This window comes from Haliaeetus leucocephalus, unplaced genomic scaffold, assembly GCF_000737465.1.
Source record: "Haliaeetus leucocephalus isolate CR32 unplaced genomic scaffold, Haliaeetus_leucocephalus-4.0 Scaffold696, whole genome shotgun sequence".
NCBI classification, from domain to species: Eukaryota; Metazoa; Chordata; class Aves; order Accipitriformes; family Accipitridae; genus Haliaeetus; species Haliaeetus leucocephalus.
Genome location: NW_010973132.1, coordinates 4,031,636 through 4,050,240, shown reverse-complemented (window position 1 = coordinate 4,050,240; position 18,605 = coordinate 4,031,636). Strand labels below are relative to the sequence as shown.

The 18,605-nt window shown below is 46.3% G+C and overlaps 2 protein-coding genes across 4 annotated transcripts; one reads left to right on the top strand and one right to left on the bottom strand.

Moving 5' to 3' along the window:
- Positions 1-288: 288 nt before the first annotated feature.
- On the top strand, positions 289-6,686 carry PSMC3 (proteasome (prosome, macropain) 26S subunit, ATPase, 3). 3 transcript variants are annotated; one of them, XM_010580150.1, is made up of 12 exons: positions 289-491; positions 580-660; positions 2,187-2,312; positions 3,078-3,182; positions 3,277-3,339; positions 3,803-3,940; positions 4,067-4,210; positions 4,427-4,575; positions 5,064-5,160; positions 5,309-5,454; positions 5,649-5,730; positions 5,853-6,686. In XM_010580150.1, exons 1-12 carry the CDS (start codon positions 465-467, stop codon positions 5,961-5,963), a joined length of 1,269 nt encoding a protein of 422 aa, XP_010578452.1. In that variant the 5' UTR covers positions 289-464; the 3' UTR covers positions 5,964-6,686. The 3 variants fall into 3 exon arrangements, with proteins under 3 accessions (XP_010578452.1, XP_010578453.1, XP_010578454.1); XM_010580152.1 differs by lacking the exon at positions 289-491 and adding an exon at positions 1,677-1,756 and having other exon boundaries at positions 578-660; XM_010580151.1 differs by lacking the exon at positions 580-660.
- On the bottom strand, positions 6,534-15,489 carry LOC104839756 (transmembrane protein 178B-like). Its single transcript, XM_010580214.1, has 4 exons — positions 15,480-15,489; positions 11,349-11,462; positions 9,971-10,108; positions 6,534-8,201 (listed from the first exon to the last, which is right to left on the bottom strand). Exons 1-4 carry the CDS (start codon positions 15,487-15,489, stop codon positions 7,957-7,959), a joined length of 507 nt encoding a protein of 168 aa, XP_010578516.1. The 3' UTR covers positions 6,534-7,956.
- Positions 15,490-18,605: the final 3,116 nt, after the last annotated feature.

Below are 18,605 nucleotides of genomic sequence, written 5' to 3'. Positions count from 1 at the left end.
TCCCTCTGTACGGGGACTGGCTGTAATAAAGGGCATCGCCGGGAGAGTTTCCCCGACTGCCGCCGCGACCGGGCTCCCCCTCGCTGGGGCGAGGGGGGGGGTAGGGGGGGGGAATCGGGTGGGTGGTTGGGCGGGCAGCAGCGCCCAGTCGCCGCTCCGCCCCTGCCCCGCACTAAGATGGCGGCCGGGCCATCACTCAGCAGATTTGGCCGGTGGCACGTGACCGGCGCGGCGCTTTCTTCCCCTCGCTACCAACGCCGGCAGATTCGGCAGATCCGTCGGGGGGGAGCGGAGGGGCCGCAGCGGGGACAACGAGGAAGAAAAGAGGGGTCGCGGAGCTCCCCCCCGCCCCGAGCAGCCTCGTCCCGTTGCCTCCCGCCTATGTTCCTGGGGCGAGGAGGGTGGAATCTGCCGCCCGGAATCCGCCGCCTTGTGCGCTGACCGGCTGGTTGGCTGGGGGCAAGATGGCGTCGGTGTGGGATGAGTCCGAGGTGAGGGGGCCCGGGGGTGCGGTGGCGGGAGACGGCGTGAGGCGGGGGGTGTCGGACCGAGGGTGACGCTGCCGTTGTGCCCCCGCAGGACGGCGTCGGCGAGGAGGTGCTGAAGATGTCCACGGAGGAGATCGTGCAGCGCACGCGTCTCCTCGACAGCGAGATCAAGGTAGCGGCCAAGGGCCGGGGAGCGGAGCCGGGGCCGGGGCCGGGCCTTGGGAGCCCTGGGCTGGTGGTGCTCGGGGCGGGGTGGGCTTAGTCCAGCCGTGGGGGTAGAGACGAGGGCAGTGAAAAATAAGATGCGGTTAACTAGGTGGGGAGCAGTAGGTTGAGGAGTAGAGTTAAGCCTCGAAGGTAGGGAAAGAAGTGCTGAAAGAGCGAGGACCCGAGGAAGCTGAGGGGACGGTTGTTCTGCAGAGCCTTGGATGCTTTAGGTAAAGGTACATAAGTCCTCCCAGCTCTCGTAGGCACAGGGGAGGGAGAAGCCCGTTCCGTGGCCTGGGTCAGGTAGGATCATGGAGTAACTCAGGTCGGAAGGGGCTTGAGAAGATCTCTAGTCCAGTCTCCTGCTCAAAGCAGGGTCGGCCGTAACCCCAGCTGCTCAGGGCTTTATCCGGTTGGATTCTGAAGGCCTCTAAAGACAGAGATTGCACCACTTCTCTGGGCGTTCTGTGCCACTGCTTGGCTGTCCTCGTGAGGATAAAGATTCCCTTTACACACAGGCTCAACCTTTTCTGTTTCAGTCTTTGTTGTCTCATCCGCCCACCGTGCGCTGCTGTGAAGCATCTGGTTCTGTCGACTTGATACCTTCCCCAGTAGTTCTCCGGCTGAACAAGCCCATGTCCCTCAGCTACTTCTCACAGGGCCTGTGCTCCAGCCCCCTGGCCATCTTGGCGGCCCTGTGCTGAACTCAGTCCAGTTTATCAATGTCTTTGCTGTATGGGGGAGCCCAAAATGGGGCAGACTGCTCCAGATAGGGTCTAACTAGTGTTGAATAAAGGGGGCTGATCACTTTTCTCCATCTACTGGCTACACTCCTGTTAGTACAGCCCTTGCTGTCGGGGCACGTTGCTGGCTGCTGCTGACTTTACTGTCCATGGAGACCCCCAGGTCCCTTTCCGCAGAGCTGGTCCCCAACCAGCCAGTCACCAGCCTGTGTCACTGCAAGGTGCTCTTCCTTCCCAGGTGCGGGGCTTTGTGTTTCTCCTTGAATTGTGTGCTGGAACACAATTCTTTAAACCCAGCAAAATATAACTTTAAAACAGGTGAGTGTATATGGCTGCATATAGATATGCGCATGTGTGTGTATATCTAGTTACCTATGTATCTCTATATATTAAAAAATAAAAAGCAAAACACAGTTACCTTACTAGGTCACATCCTTATCTAGGTCATATTCCAACCCTGTAAGCTGATGCATTGATTAAGCTAATGTTATCCAGTGACACTGCGAAGAAATTACTTAGCTATATTGATTAGTTGGAGACCAAAATGGACTGCGTAGCCTTGATTCCTAACCTGTTTTGGCTAACATTCTGTTTTTTCCTCCTTTTGTATTACGTTTCCCTTTATACCTACTGTTTCCCCAGACTTAAGTTTTTATAACTGGTTTGCTTTTGGAATAATATATGAATTTTATCTTGCCTCAGTCTTCTGATATTATTCCCATGTCTTTCTTCTGCGTACTGATTCCAGATCATGAAGAGCGAAGTACTGAGAGTGACCCATGAGCTTCAGGCCATGAAAGACAAGATCAAAGAGAACAGCGAGAAGATCAAAGTGAACAAAACCCTGCCATATCTTGTCTCCAACGTTATCGAGGTGAGAGCGGCGCGCTCTTCCGCAGCAATGTGAGAAGTGTGCGCAATGTATATCGGGAGGGAGAAGGGCAGGGGGATGCATTGGTAATTTGAGATGTGGCATATTCTCAAACTACTGGTGCTTCTGCAGCCAGGACTTCCAGGTTTTTCTATTGGTTTTATTTGTGACCTGGAAGCACAAGTCACTTGCCCGCTTCTTGTCTGGGTCGTTCCTTGGGTGTTGGCTACTGTTCATCTGCACATAACATAGCCATCGGAGCGTGCACGCAGCCTCGCTTAGTCTAGACTTGGGCATGTGAGATTTGGTATGTGCTTTCTGAAACTTGTGACACAGCACATGAAAAGCAGTGACTCTGTTATTACATCACATTCTTTCTGTAATTCAGTAGTTTTGCTGATAGGCCAAAAAAATGCTGATAGTTTCCTGTTTTTAAAAAGAGGGGATTGGTTTGTACTAGTGTTTTAAAACTTAACGAACTTAAGGTTTAATGTGAGCTGCTGTAATGGGAGGAGAAATCGGTGCCCCCATTAGCGACTGCTTTGTTCTGAACTTTATAGTGTCTTCCTATGCGCTGTCATGTACTGCTTCATGAGGAAAGGAAGAAACTAATTTTTAGAGGAGGGATTTAACGCTTTCAGGATTCTACTGCTGATGGATGATGGGAAGTTTTATTTCGCCTACTGCATGTAATTTAGAAACGTTAATCCTGAGGTCATCCTGCTAGCCTGGTTACATTGTCATGAAATCTCTGTCTCTGGTTTTCAGCTGCTGGATGTTGACCCCAATGACCAGGAGGAGGATGGAGCAAACATTGATCTGGATTCCCAGAGAAAGGGCAAGTGTGCTGTGATCAAGACCTCTACGCGCCAGGTAAGACCCACATACCCAGCTAGGGGTGAGGAGTGCTGAAAAGGACCTTCTCCTAGTACAGCTGGTTTTGCTTACTTTGATTTCTTTCCTACAGACATATTTCCTGCCTGTTATTGGGTTGGTTGATGCAGAGAAGTTGAAGCCTGGAGACCTAGTGGTGAGTGGTGCTGTTGTGACTGTTGGATGTGATGTTGGTCAGAAAATTGCGTACATCTTGCCCTTTATAAAGGAGAAAAATCTGTCCAGATTTCCCCAAGACCATTTCTGTACTAAAATTTTAAGAAAAAGATATTATGGGTTCAGTCATGTTTGTAGTATAGAAAAGTAGTTTAGGGGGGTGTGTTCTTTATACATAAATTAGGTGCTGAAAATTTAGATATCACCCAGTAAGCTTTCTAAACCCAATCTGTTGTATCGTAAGTAAGTTGGACCGCTCTTTTTCAAAATGTGCTATGTTAGCTATGGCGTTGTCCACTGTGCCAAGCTGTGGTGATTTGGTGAGTGCAAATATCAAAGCTGGTTATTCCTGCATCCCTGAGGTCTAGTGAATCATCTTTGATTGTGTGTTTATTAATTGCTATCTGAAGGGCCTGTTAAAAGCAAAGGACTTGTGTTTACAGGGGGTGAACAAAGACTCTTACTTGATCCTGGAGACTCTACCTACTGAATATGATTCACGGGTGAAAGCCATGGAGGTGGATGAGAGACCCACAGAGCAGTACAGTGACATCGGGGGGCTGGATAAACAAATCCAAGAGGTGATACTTTATGTTTAGTTTCTGGTGTGACTGAGGACAATGGTGTTTGAACTTCAGCTCAAAGCAGGCAGCCTGGATCTGTGGAGGAGAAGGGGTTTATGTATTAATCTTTTTCTTTTGCTGTAGCTTGTGGAGGCCATTGTGCTGCCAATGAATCATAAGGAGAAATTTGAAAACTTGGGTATACAGCCGCCCAAAGGAGTCCTTATGTACGGGCCTCCAGGAACAGGGAAGACGCTTTTAGCTCGAGCATGTGCGGCCCAGACCAAGGTAAAAGGAACCTTTGAAAGCATGTGCTGCTGTAGAACAGTGCCTGAAAAAGAACACCTCTGAGGGGGAGAGGGGTCATACATACAAACTTGTGTTACAAAGGCTCAGATTTTCTTGTCTGCTTGCTTGGTTAGTTGTTTTAGTTATGGGCTTCTTGTAGTACCCAGAACTGACCCTATTGAGAAACGAGGCATAGAATTCTCTTTCCTTTCCCAGGCTACGTTCCTGAAGCTTGCGGGTCCACAGCTTGTGCAGATGTTCATTGGTGATGGAGCTAAGCTGGTACGTGATGCTTTTGCTCTAGCCAAGGAAAAAGCCCCTTCCATCATCTTTATTGACGAACTGGATGCTATTGGCACTAAAAGGTGAGGCGTGGGCCATGTTGTAAAGCTCTTGGGAGCTGCCTAGCAGCCTCCTTTGCCTGTGCATGTGAGGGAAGCCTAGCTTAAAGCGTGGCCTATTCAGGAACAGAGCGTAAAGCCAACCACAGATAGATAGCAGTTGCCACAATCTTTGGGCTCATGAGCAAAGTTCATGAGACTTGGGATCTATCTGACAGTCTCCTGCTGTATAAAACTGTTTTCTGATAACTGCATCAGAACTGTTCACCCTCCTTTACTACTTGGGCCTTTAGCCCCATTCAGCTGTAAGGACATAATCAGACTTAGCTGCTGCTGACGGTTACTCTAGTCATGGTCCTCATCAAGGTAGGTCTTCCTGTAATTTCAAGGAGGTTGGAAGACCTTGGCCAAGGAGTGTGAGCTGCAGTCATTCTGTCTTTTTATGTGATTAAAAACATAGGGGCAGGGTGGTCAGGTTCACGCTGACAGTTTTACCCTTGTTTCCTCCTCAGGTTTGACAGTGAGAAGGCTGGTGATCGGGAAGTGCAGAGGACCATGCTGGAGCTGCTTAATCAACTTGATGGTTTCCAGCCCAACACACAAGTCAAGGTTGGGATCTAGCAGAGAGTGCTACTGAGGTCCAGGGTGCTCTAGCAGGGGATGGAAAACAATGCCCAGGGAAGAAGCTTGGTGGAGCCTTGGGGAGGAGAGGCCTGTCCTCCAGGTGCCTCAGACTGACGACCCTACTTCTACTTAGGTGATTGCTGCAACCAACCGGGTTGATATCTTGGACCCAGCTTTGCTCCGCTCTGGACGATTAGATCGCAAGATTGAGTTCCCGATGCCTAATGAAGAGGCCAGAGCCAGAATTATGCAGATCCATTCACGCAAAATGAATGTCAGGTATGGCAGACGCATGGCCTTCTGGGGCTATGTTTGTCACTCATGATGGTACCTCAGGGCTGTGGAGTGGTAGGTGCTGGTGCTCTTTTGTTGAGAGCTCCTTGTTGGGTTTTAAGGAAGCTCCATACCTTGCTTTTTCTATTTGGTACATGTTCTCAGACTTTTTTTCCCCTCTCCCCTGCTGCTCATGTCAGCCCTGATGTGAACTATGAAGAACTGGCTCGCTGCACAGATGATTTCAATGGAGCCCAGTGCAAGGCTGTGTGTGTTGAAGCGGTAAGTATTCCTCTACAGCAGCCAGCGCTGATCAGTGGGAACTGTGAAAGCTAGCATGGTGTAATTACTTTGAACTGCTGTGATGCTCACATGCCCTCTCTAAATACTGTCTCCTTGGGCAGGGGATGATTGCCCTTCGCCGTGGAGCTACAGAGCTCACCCACGAGGACTACATGGAAGGAATCCTGGAGGTTCAAGCAAAGAAAAAAGCCAATCTGCAGTACTATGCCTGATCTCTGCCCAGTCAAGGTTGTGGCCTTGGCAGAGGGCAGGACTAGACTGGACTGTACCACTTACTTTCTGTCTGGAAAAAATAAAGCATTTTTTCCCTCTAAAAACAAATCCTTGATGTGTTGGGGCTGTTGCCCTTACTCAGTGGTTCTACATCTGCAAAAGGGAAGGTGAGAACCTCCTGTCCACGGCGCCCAGCATGCTGCCTTTGGAGCCTCCTCCTGCTAGAACTGGATTAAATCCTGCTCTGCTACTTCTATATGAGGACCAACAGGTTATACCGCAGTAAGTGTACTTTGAAATTGATGAACTGCAGCTCAGACAGCATCCCCTGTTTTTACCTGTGCAGCCAGTGGACAGACCGTACAGCTTTATTAGAGTCTTTGAAACTTCAGAACTAACACTCATTTTGCAAGGGAGAAGCGAACACGATTTACACATGGACTATGTTTTAACTTTGTCATTTAAACTTAATTCTGGAAGCTTTAACACCATTGGTGAATGCATGTATGAGCTCTCTGGTGAATCAGTCCGGTAATTAATCAGAAAGAATTCAAGGTTTCATCCACTGAGCAAGTCTTTCAGTACTTTTAATGCCAGTTGAGAATTACAACTTCCATTTAAAAATTACACTTTTCATAAATACACTGACTTTAGCATTAAGTATCTTACATGCCACTGTATTGTATTTTAAATACAATGTAAACATCTCCAAATGCTGGCCATCTCATCTTTACCTGTGCAGTTTTTGGACGCTTGGGAGAGGGGCAAGGATGTGAGGGAATAAAGAATAGATGAATGAAAGAAAAATGCACCCCAAAGTACTTTGGCTGATGTTCCTGAGTTAGCCCTAGTACTTGCACTGGTTCCAAGGTCCTTGCCTCTCTTTTTTGGAGAGGGAGCTTGTTCCAGCGGAGCATGCATGTTCTTGACATGCTGTGCTCAGGGGCATTTGACATTAGAAAGGGTTGAGTGGTGAAGTGAGCAGAAGCCACGCGTTCCTGAGGAAAATACATTGCGGTTCCTTTGGACATTACTATTAGAGGGGGCTGTACATCTTCTGCTATTTTAGCAGTACTGGTATTTGAGCTTGGGGAGAATTGCTCATCTCCTTTCACAGAACAGGAGTTGCACCCACAAGTTAGTTAGGGGGTGAAAGTTGATCCCAGCAGCTCAAACTATGACATACTTTCAGAAATATACCCTGGCCTCTAGTGGAATAGTTACAAGCTGCACGTTGCATACATCTCCCCACTAAAACAAGGGTATGTTACTTAGCCAAATGAGTAACCTTACCTGTGTAAGAAGCTGAGGAAAACTTTCCCCTCCTTTCCTAAAGCCAGTAAGAGGGGTTTTTAGAGTCTTGCTGCTCAGTTACAGCTGGCTCCTTTTGGAAACAGCTTTAGTAGTAAGTAAATAGCTGATGCCACAGCATGGAATAGCACAGATTTCTGATTTAAATGAATTAATACTAAGCATGGGCTAATTCTTTGGCCTAAATCTCAGCTTAAATCAAGGTTCTTTTGGGAAATGATGGCCTGAGCCAACACTAGACACGCCTGTTGCAAAAGTGTTCAAGCCAACTTCACGTAGCTCCTTGCCCTAATTTGGGTCTGAATTACACAGACCTGCAGCAATAGAGTTGGTGCGTAAACATCCCTTACAACTGGACAATAACAGGACCATGGAGGTACAGTTCAAAAAACAGCACAAAAAAAGACACAGCCTTGGACTTAATCCCTTGTAAACAGAAGAAAACCAAATCAAAAGAACTGTCCCCCTTAAACCATCAACGAGCAAATCGCCAATAATTCAAACCTGGAGTTACTTGCAATGTCTGTGTCTGTGACTGGAGGCTGTAGCAGCATCCCATGGCCTGGTATTTCCACAGCTATGGCACTGCTCTCCACACGCTGACATGCCACCTCTTCCTGGTGTTAACCCGCAGCTCTGCCCAGGCTGCGCTTTCCAGAGTCTCTCCTCATCCCTCCGAGGTCACACAGCCCCATTTTCTTGTCTGGGTTTTTGTACGGATGCCCGAGAAGTGTTGAGTGATGGGGCCAATGTGCAGAGGAACCCAGCCAGCAGGGTGAGGCCCAGGCCTCCCCAGGCACAGAACATGGACCAGCCATAGCCATGACTGATGTCCTCTGGCAGCCCATAGACGTAGCGAGGATAGCGAGATAGCTCAAAATTGATCCCAGCTACGCATGTGCAGAGTGAGATGATACAGCAGGTACCTGCAGGAGAAAAGCAAGAGCGTTCTACACTGCCCTCAGGTTAATTACGCTCTGTTTTTTCCCTACATATTTTCAAAGTCATGAACTTTCAAAATCAAGAATAACCTTTTTTTTTTTGTCCTACCAGTCACTCTTCTTACAAGGGGGAGGGACAGGGGCTGGGGAAGGCAATATATGTAGGACTATGGGATACCTCACTTCACAAATGACCAATATTGCCTTAGCTCCCCCTGTTGCTATTTTGAACTCAGTCATGTAGTTCATCATGCTTCAATTCCCCCGAGAAGTTCCAATGGCTAATAGCATCACATTCCAAACAGTACTTGGGCAGTTTCTCCTATGGAAAGTAAATAGCTGAAGCCCAGGGCTGCAAAAAGTGCAGCACTGCTTAGTTTCTACTAAGCGTGTCCAGACTCCGGACAGCTGTAGCCTAGGCCTATAGAAGGTGCCCAGGTTTTTGTTATCCACTAAACATTCACTAAGCACCTATACAGAGAAGCAAAAAAGCCAGAAACTTACAACACAAGGCACTCCAGTATCTCTAATATACACTAGTACTCAAGGTTGAGATGATCATTTTATTCTCTCCAGCTCTGGATCTGTGTCTACTAATGACGACTCTTGCTGCTGACGGCATGCCTATCATGGTTAAGTGCAGAAGCACTCAAAGGGGACCCAGTCTACCTGTTGCACTTATAATACTTTACTCTCTCACTGCTGTGTGATAAAGAAACGAAAATGTTCCCAAAGGAAACTGCAGTTAAGCAGTATGTAAGAGGACAGCACAAGCCTACCTTCCAGCCTTTCTAGCAGCATGCCATGCCAGCAGGGTGGTTTTCTGTGCAGCTCCCCAAAAACACTGCTTGAGAAGGCTCGCTTATGGCTAGGGAAGATTTCCTCCCCTCCCCCCAAAAAAGTGGCACAAAACACACCTATTTGTTTAACTGCTCTAGACGCTGTTATATCACCACATTCCTTGCTTGCAGCCATTATAGATGCTGATACTGGGCCTCTAGGGTAGCAGATCTGGCTTTGAAGTAGAGCCTCATTTTTCATACTTGAAAGTTGCCTATTTACCGCTTGCAATTTAAGAGTCATCATCCTTGGAGCATCTCAGCTCACCCTTTTGGTGCATTTGTCACTACTATGCCCCTTTCAAATAAAGACAAAACACTGCCCATTTTTGAGCTGAACAGTCAAAGTTCAGAAAAAAACTTTGGCCATGCAGAAAGTCTGCTCCCAGCCAGGAGGAACAGATGTAACAAATACCCCTGGCAAGCACTGAGCTCATGTCCTTACCTCTGGGCCAATGTTCTCCAGGCTTGTCTGGGTTTGGACTTCATTGTTACCTAAAGATGTGAGCATCTTTCAGCAGCAGAAAGGTGCTCTACGTTGATTGTTTGTTTGTTTGTTAAGATTCCCTAGAGAAAACTGAGCTGCGCTGTCTGACAGGAGCCACAGGCTCCACACACTTGGCGCAGGCAAGAGGACTGTGCTCACTGTGCACGTGTTCCCTGTGGCTACACACCAGCTCTCCAGAGCAGAAGGCTCGTGTATGTACAGCGAGGTCTACTCAGAAACATGCAAATACCCACGCAAGCAAGTCCTGCCCAGTGCTGGAGGTGGTAATTCTGTGCTATGCTGATGATTTGCTGCACTAAAGAGCTGCTTTGTGTGTTTCCTGTGGGCTGACTTTACTTTTAAGAGCACCTCCCCAGCCAGCAATACTGACTGTGGTGACTTCAGGAGTAGAAGCGAAAGGCTCTCACCTCCCATTAGGAAGAGCAGCCCAGCCACGTACTGCATGAGCTCCTGCTGTTTGCAGCAGCCCAGCACACCAATGATCCACCCAAACAGGATGATGGAGACTGCCATGCCAATGAAGCCAGCTGTCATCCTCCGCAGATCTGAGGAAAGAGAAAGGAGAAAAGCAAGAAAGAAGACATGAAGATGGTGGCACCCAGACAGGACAGCCAGGGGAGAGTCCAGACAGATTTAGATTTGCTGGTTCTAAAGTTTATACTTCACCCATGGCCTCCACCTTCTGTAGCTTCTTTGAAGTAGATAGTTTGCCCATTACACTGAAACTAAAGGAATCCAGCTAACTTAACTCCCTTCTGCTGGGCACTGTACAACTAGAAAGCATTTCTGGCCTGATCAAGAGGAATACTGGCCAAATACTCCCCAACATGGGACAGAAGGGACACGTTATGAATTCAGCAATGATTTGTAAGCATTAATACTGCAATGGCTTTTTTTTTTTTTGGTGGTGGTGCGTTTCTTTGGGATGGAGTTTGTTGGGTGTCTGCTGAAAATAGAAATAAAAGAAATAAATGAAAGGGGTCGCTGAAGAGAAGTAAAGGACTAGCACATGGAAGGCAAGATAGTGTGAACTGAAAAGAGGAACAGTGGGAGGACAGAAGCAGACAGCAGATCAATACAGTATGACGGGAACAACTCCAGTAACAAGCTCTAAAAAACGCTTCGGCACCAGTGATATGAACAGCACTTTGTCATCCATAATACAAGTGCTGTTCTTGTCTCCTACTAGTTCAGTCTCTAGCTGGATTTCCTCAGCACTGAGGCTCACATGACAGGGGCTAGGCAGAATTATGTGAGGCAATAGAACCAGAAAACAATCAGAGAGAAGCAGGAGCAGAAAAAAACCTGATAAAATCATTCTCAGTGGCAGGCTACAGGTCAGTCATCTGTGTGGGAAGGACTTGGGCATCAGGCAGCTTGTGGGCTAGGAGCTGGTAACAGGAAGTTGCAAAGACAAACTGAGATGTTCCCTAAAAGGGCTAGTTGCCCCAGAGCTGCACCAGGTCACTGGTGTGCACACAGAAAAATGCAACAAGAGCTATACAGACTATACAGTGCTGCAGCACCTTTGCTGTAAGCCAGCTAGGAATTGCCTGCCCCCAGATCCAGAATATGATTTCACCTTGCGACATACAACACACATGCCTGTATTCCTGAATTCACCAATTAAGCCCCTCCAAATCTCACATCCCCTTTCAATTGTACTGTCAGCTGCTTGCCCTTCCTCACTAACAAGACGGCTAGCTTATTCAGAGCCCTCACTTGGCATTGCATTAAGGCATTAAGTAATCCAAACAGTCTTGTACGCTGCTTTAGGTTACTTACGGAGTGCATGCCACTCATCCTGCCGGATGGTGTTTGTGATGTTGATGGGTAAGTTGCGAGGCAGAGAGCTGGAGGTGTAGTGGTACTTCACAGCAGTGCAGCGCTGAATAACTCCTGTAAAAGAGACATCAGTGTGAAACAGCATGAAACTCCTATGCCTTGCATTTGCTGCTGAGTTGGCTGGCCCAGCATTGCTCACGCAGGGGAAGCCTTAGTTCAGTAACAGAGCAAACGTAAGCAAAAAAGCACTGTTTACTGCAAAGGCTTTGGGGAGCAGGAGGGGAGGGAGCCTTGCTACAGAAAAACACCAGCAAAGAGGGAGCAAGATGCTGACCCAGGCAGGCTTCAGGAAGGAGCAGCTGAAGACAAATAGTAATGACAGTCACCAAAAACAGCTCCAGAAGCTTCCTAGAGGAACTGGTACAATCTCTTTGGGATGGCTGAGGAGACAAGAACATGGCCAAGTACCATCAGGCCTGCTTTGTCTCTAAGAAGACAAGAGTTGAATCACTTTGAAAATTTTGAATGAATGCTGGGAAGTAAACTGCATGGGAGAAAAGTTTGAATTCACTCCAGTAGTCATTAGCTCTTTGCTTTACTTTCAATGAGCAATTGGACCCAAGTAGGCTTGTTTCTGTTACAGCTTGAAGTGTACCCCAGATGCAAATGTGAACCTACACGCATGCTCCTCTTGAAAGGGATTTTTAGTTTAGGAAACAACTGGTAAGAAAGAAGATTCTGAGAGTGGAGGGAGAGGAAGGGGCCTTGCCCCCCCTGTTATAAATAAAGCCAGGGCCAGGGCAGTGGGGTGGGGAGAATCAATCTGGATGGTGGGGTGGAAGGGAACAGCCAGAAAGGTAAAAGAGCTACATAGTACAAAAAGTTACCCCTTAAACAAGGGCTACAGGGTCATTACAGCTATTTAAATGCTGGGGCAGAAGAACCATTCAGAAACAATCAGTTGGCCAGTGAGCTAATTAAGCTGGTGAACAATCACTAGCAGGGAGCTGCAGACTCAGTGATGAGCTTTGCAAAAGACACTCAAAAAAACAGAAGAAATGGGCTTTGTGCTGCTCCTGCAGCAACGGGAGGCATGATTTTGTTCTCTAACAACGTTCACTGGGACTGTACTGACCTGGTTTCTGCAAGGACCTGCAAAGAGGAAGCCCCCGCTTCACAAGATTAGGAGTTGCACACAAGAGGCCCAGCCAATTCCAGCCATCAGGCCAGGGAGGGAAAGGTGATCTGAATTTTCCCACATTAAAAAAACAGTGACATTTGTTACTGAGTGGAACAAGCAGACATGTAAAGAATGTGCCCCAAAAGGGGAAAACCCAAAGCTAGACTTCCAAAAGCCCCTGAGCAGCAAAGCATTTCAAGCTCGCCCCATCCTTGGCTGCGCTTCCCACCACCCCCTTGCCCTGCTGTGGTTCCTGGCCGCCTCCCCCAACACCACAGGGCGCTGGCACCGATACACCCATACACAGAGTTGCTGCCCTTCACCTCCAGCTGCTTGCCCTCGCCGTGCGGAGCAGTGCACGTTCTTTGCAGCTGTTTCAGAACAAGTCTCTCGTGCTGCCTGAGCAAATGGATCAGCAAGACAACCCAGTAATGGAGGATGCCAGTTCATTTGCAAAAGCTCTGTAAACATCTGAACTAAGAACTTTGGCCATATACAGCACATCACAGTATCTAATTCAATTTCACCTATAACTGTTGACTGAATTCAATTTCAATATTGACATGATTTACATGTGTTGTTGAAAAATACATCTATGGTACAAACTAATGACATCAGATTTTAGACTTCAATGCACTGGATTCATTAAAAGTAAGATCTATGCACTTTTACATATTCCGATTATAAAAGTACTATATATGAAGCAGTATTTTATATGAGAGCAAGGATTACTACTTTTATAGCTCATTAAAGAAAAATCAAAGACTAGAGATGTACATTCCTTACGATCAAAGCTATGGACTCCTCAGCTAAAATGTCACTGAGAAAATCTTTGTATTATTACAAGAGTTTACAAGTAGACTAAAAGTAAAAGCTCTCCACCTGGTTTAGCAGTTTTCAGGTTATTTAGAAGTTTTCAAATATCAATTGAAAACTGATTATTTAGAAGTTCTTTTCTAAAAAAACTGGTTTATTAGAAGTTTTCAAATATCGATTCATTCTGCCTCTGGTTTAAAAACTTTACTCCTAATCCTTTCTTCCCCAGAATTCAAAGTGCTAATTTTATGTAGGTAGCACATAAAATTGTATTAAAACGGCAAGTTTGCAAAACAAAGCGCTCCAGAGATAGAGAATTTTAGGGCTTATGCTCAGTGCTGACCTCTGATCCATGGGCTTGGTGACAGCCTTCGATTACACCATCACAAGCTGTTTTTCCAATCAGATTCCCATTTCTCTGAGAGCACAGGCTGGACCTGCTCTGGTGTGAGCCACTACAGGCAAAACAAGGGAGCCCTCTCTCTGTAGGTCTACTAGAAAAGCTCAAACAGGTAGGCAAGAGAATCAGAGGATCAGGGAAGCACTGAGGGTGATCTCTACCCACTTTCTCCCAGAAAATCGTAACATGCACCCAGGCAATCCTCAGTAGCCAGATTTTGCATCTGCAATCACTAGTTCATGCTTCCCGTTTTCCGAGTGAATCTCTAAGTCTAATTTTCAGTGATGCTATGCACTCAAATATAGCCAGGTACTCCATGGGGCTGCATTTAGAGAGATATAACACGTTGCTCTCCAAGTACTCAAGAAAACAGGAGAAAAAAAAAATTAGGTTTGTAGTCTCAAAGTTATTGTGAAGTCAAAGGCATTTCAAAGGTATTCCAGTAAGTCCATTGTCCTAAGCCCTTATGTACCTTAAATCACAGTCTATAAAATAGGCACACCATCCTGCCCTCCATTTCAGGAACCTGCTAGCAAAGTGATTTTGCTTTTGTTTAAAAACACACTCAGATAAGCACCATCAGAAAGCCTGCCAACATTAAAAACTTTGCCTTCAGGCAAGGGCTTGAATAGAATGGACTCATGTGGTGAACAACACACCAAAACAAGTGAGCAAGCATTGTCTTTTTTGGCACACAAGTTGAGAATACAGGACAGAAGGGGGCAGGTACTCATGTCATTAGCTTACCATAAAGCACACATACAAGAAAAAGGTTACGCAGACAGCCTGATCCTTGCATTTCTTAGGGGCATCAAAAGAACACTATGAAAGTTGCATGTGCAATTTTCTTGATTAAAAAATAAACATAAGAAGCAATGAACTGCATCTGGCAGTGTCACATTGACACTTTCATGGCCAAGCTACATGCCTGTGCCTGCCCTCCCACCGCCAACATTGTTTCTCACACTTTGTCATCAGTGTGGTTTTTTTTTTTCCCCTCAGGATTGCAACTGCAGACAGGTTCCCCTCCCGTACCCTCTCACAACCCTTGGGACACTACATGTGAGTGTCCCTGGACAAGTCTTTTCTCCTGACTGAACATGAAGGCAGGAAAAGATCAGAGGACGCTGGCTAGAAAGAATTTCTGGACCTCCAGATACCAAGGCAGAGCACAGGCCCCTTGTCCCTGGGCTGCCAGACACCTGGAAACCCAGACCCAGGCCTGCTGTGACACATTCAATTTGTAATCCTGGGCTCAGCACACCCCAACTTTTTCTCAGTTTAGTTTTCATCTCTCTCCGACTTTGAAACATTCAGGTTTTCTTCTCTACTACACTGCCTATGTGCCAGCGTTATGAGGAGGAAATGCAGGGCTTCTCATTTTCAGTTCTGCTACCTGGCCCAGTCCTATCTTAGAGCAGTTTGGCGCTCACACACCTGGGAGACACCCTCTCCTTCTCACCACGAGCATGGCCAGGGAGCAGCCATGGGCAGTTAACAGTGAGCTACCACATGAGGTCTGGCCCTCCCCTCCCTCATGCCCCAGGACCAAGTGGCCACTGAAACTCCCTTGTCTATTCCCACCACTTCTGCCCGGGATTGTGGAGAGCATCACAGCTATGGGATCACTCTGTCCACATTGTCACCCAAAGGCCACTAGATCTGGTCAATCAACCTTCCTTGAAAACACCATGATAACTCTTACAGATCATATTGTCTGACAGATCACACTTACCAACAGCCATGACCAAACTGAGTTTGTTAAATATGCTACTATAATAGATGCTCTACAGACCTCACAATCATTCCTGTAACTCTTCCAATTTATCATCAGTTGGAAAGGATGGGAAGTACAGACACCAGGACTGAGCCGTTTTCTCTCAAGGGCCTCATTACTGCCATAAACTGTTGTGTTCCTCTGCTTAAGCATCCAGTGGTTCTTCTCACTTCCTCAGCCACATCATGGTACCCAGAAGTCATTTCTGCCCAGTATGTGTGAGACGTACCAGTCCCACCCCAGAGTCTTTTCAGAGCAAGCTTGAAAAGCAATAAAATCCCCAGTTTATGAACAGCAATAAAACTTTTCTAATTCCTTCAATTTACTGGTGTTAAAATGCATGTTGTTCAAATGAACCCAGCAAGTTATCCAAAGCAGCCTACAAGAATGGATCTTTCCTAATTAATCATTTTCTACTGTCACCACTTTGTAAACAACATTTTTTTCATATTAACGGAGAAGACCACTAAACAGCATATAATAAATCCCTGCAGGACCTCACTACTTAAGAAGACTCCATGCAAAAGGTTTTTGTTGCAGCATCAGTTACCCAGTGTATAATCCACACAGCACATGCTCTACAAGATGATGTATAGTGCTCAAGTTCTTACACTCAGAGAGTCCCTCCCTACACACACAGATCTTCTTTGTTTCCCCACCAAGCGTTTCAGTTCTTTGGCTGCTATCTTTTACTGGTGGCTAATCTCCATCTTCCCCATTTGCTTTGTACATTATTTCTTCTTTTGCCTTCTTAATTGTATTTTTTAAATGAAACTATCTATTTTTTTCACAGTTCCAAAACAGTGATTTTGCATTTTAAGAAAAATCCCACACATCATTCCACTCTTACATTTAAATATTTCCCACCTCTCCGTTTTGCACTACATTTTTGAGTCCTGCTTTTTCCTTTTAAATATATAAAGTGAATATATTTTACATTTTTTTAAAACTGTATATTTTAGGTATATAAATGTATGCATGTATATGCATCATCAGCTAAAATGCTCGAGTATGAAAGTTTCCACAGAACTGCTTTGTATTAATAGTAGTAGATAAATACAGGACTAGAAATCCATGGAACTATCTAAATGGATAAGGGTACTTATGGCCTTAGTCATTTTTTCAGAATTCAAGAGAGACCCAGAAAGGAAAGAAACCTTATTCCAGAGCTACTAGAAAATGGAGAGTATAAACCCAAACCAAAATCACCACAGGACTGTCATAAAAAAAAAATAAAATTAAAAATTTACTCCTCTGTCACTAAAAGCCTATTTAAAAATCTCTAGTTTAAGGAATATTAGGAATATAAGAAGGCATCACACATCACCAAAGAGCTAGCTGAAAACTTACTGCAAATTGAGGAGAAGGTAGGACTTTCAGAGGTGCACAGTAGTGATCTTCAGCTCACACTAGGGAAAAAACGCCTGTTTTTTTCTTTTTGGAAACCCCAGATCTAGTATCATGCTTGAGATAACAGCTCAGCCACAGCCACACCTGACCACTGGCCGGAAAAGGCTGCTTAATCACAGTTGTCAGAGAAAAGATAGACACAGCAGGAACACAGAAAGGCTGCTAGTAAAGCAGGTCAGGGGAAGGGATAAGAAGAGAGTCATACCTATTTAAAGACCTGACTCTACAAGAACTATTATTAATAATTTCCCTCTGTAAGATAACACATAAATCTTTACAGTAGCAACTGCAGACCTAATAGGCAAAGAATATGAGGGAAGCAAGGCTTGTAGGGAAAGGCAAGGTCTTTTATTAGAACAGCTGAAGAAAAAAAGGAAGTGGAAGGAAAACCTTTTGGATTTAGAGTCCCTCCAGTTCTACACACCAGACCCTGAGGAAGATCATCACCACCCTGTAATGCCCTTGTGCATGCAGAAGGCAGACTCCAGCCTCTCTGTATGACCATGGTATTGTTGGGAAAATACCTCAGAAACAGAAGTATTGAGAACCAAACTACTATCCTTCCCATCCCTTCCCCCAGCTTTTGCTAATCTCAATAGGAGCTGAAAGCATTTGGCTTGATGTGAAGCAAAAAAAACAGATAAATATTTTACATGACAGGCACAATTAATAGAAATAAATTAATGAGCTGCCTTTTAGTGAAATGAGATCAACATGGAAATAAAAATGAAAATGCATAAAATGGATCCTAGGAGATTAAATAGAGAAAGAAGCTAATCACACAGCATAGAGTTTCTAAAAGTAAGAGTCACTGCTGTGCATTGGAAAGGAAGGACAAAGACGGGCTGAGCTTCACAGTGCCAGTCTATCTGTCCTCTGCTGTGCAGGACTGGCGTCACAGTTGGAAGTCACGCTGAAGAACTGCTCCCACTTTCTTAAGATAGCATTTCCATTTTGTGCCTCAGTGGAAGCTCTGCTCCCAACTCCTACTCTCCCTGTGCTAATAGGTACCTGCTGGAACAATAAGTCCTGTTACTTATCATTAACCATACACAGCATTTCTTATCCTAAGCTTGTTTTATATGTAATTTATTTTGACTTAACTACATTATTTGTACCATCCAGTCCAGGAATTTTATTCACACTTTGTGAACTGCTCGGCTTTGTACCGTGCTCCACAACAGCAGAAAATCCACAGCTTTCTCTCTCCTGTCACCCCTGGAGCCCTGAGTGATATCTGCCACCGTGAAGGTGGCAATCCCCTGCAGCAACGAGAACTCCCCCATGCTAGAACAGGAACAACAGGTCCCTTTCCCCTTGCCGCAAACATCACGGAGCTACCGGCAATACGGTACATTTCTCAGCGCTCAAGAACAAGAAGGTGTCAGGGTTATGAGAATGCCCACCCAGACCTTGCTCGAGTGTCAGCGTCAGGCCCCGCGCTGGGCCACAGAAGGGGCTCTCCGAGGACGCGGTCCCACCCAGCACTGCAGCATTTTAAGCAGACAGGGCGGCGTACAACCCCCTCCCCGGGATGGGGTCAGGGCCACGCTCGCCGCCTCCCGCACGCCAGGGACACCTGAAGCCAAGGGGACCGTGCGGGGCTGCATCCGCGCCTTCCCGCCGGCCCCCCCCCCCCGCAGCGGCGCCAGCCGCGGCCCCGCCCGCAGACCC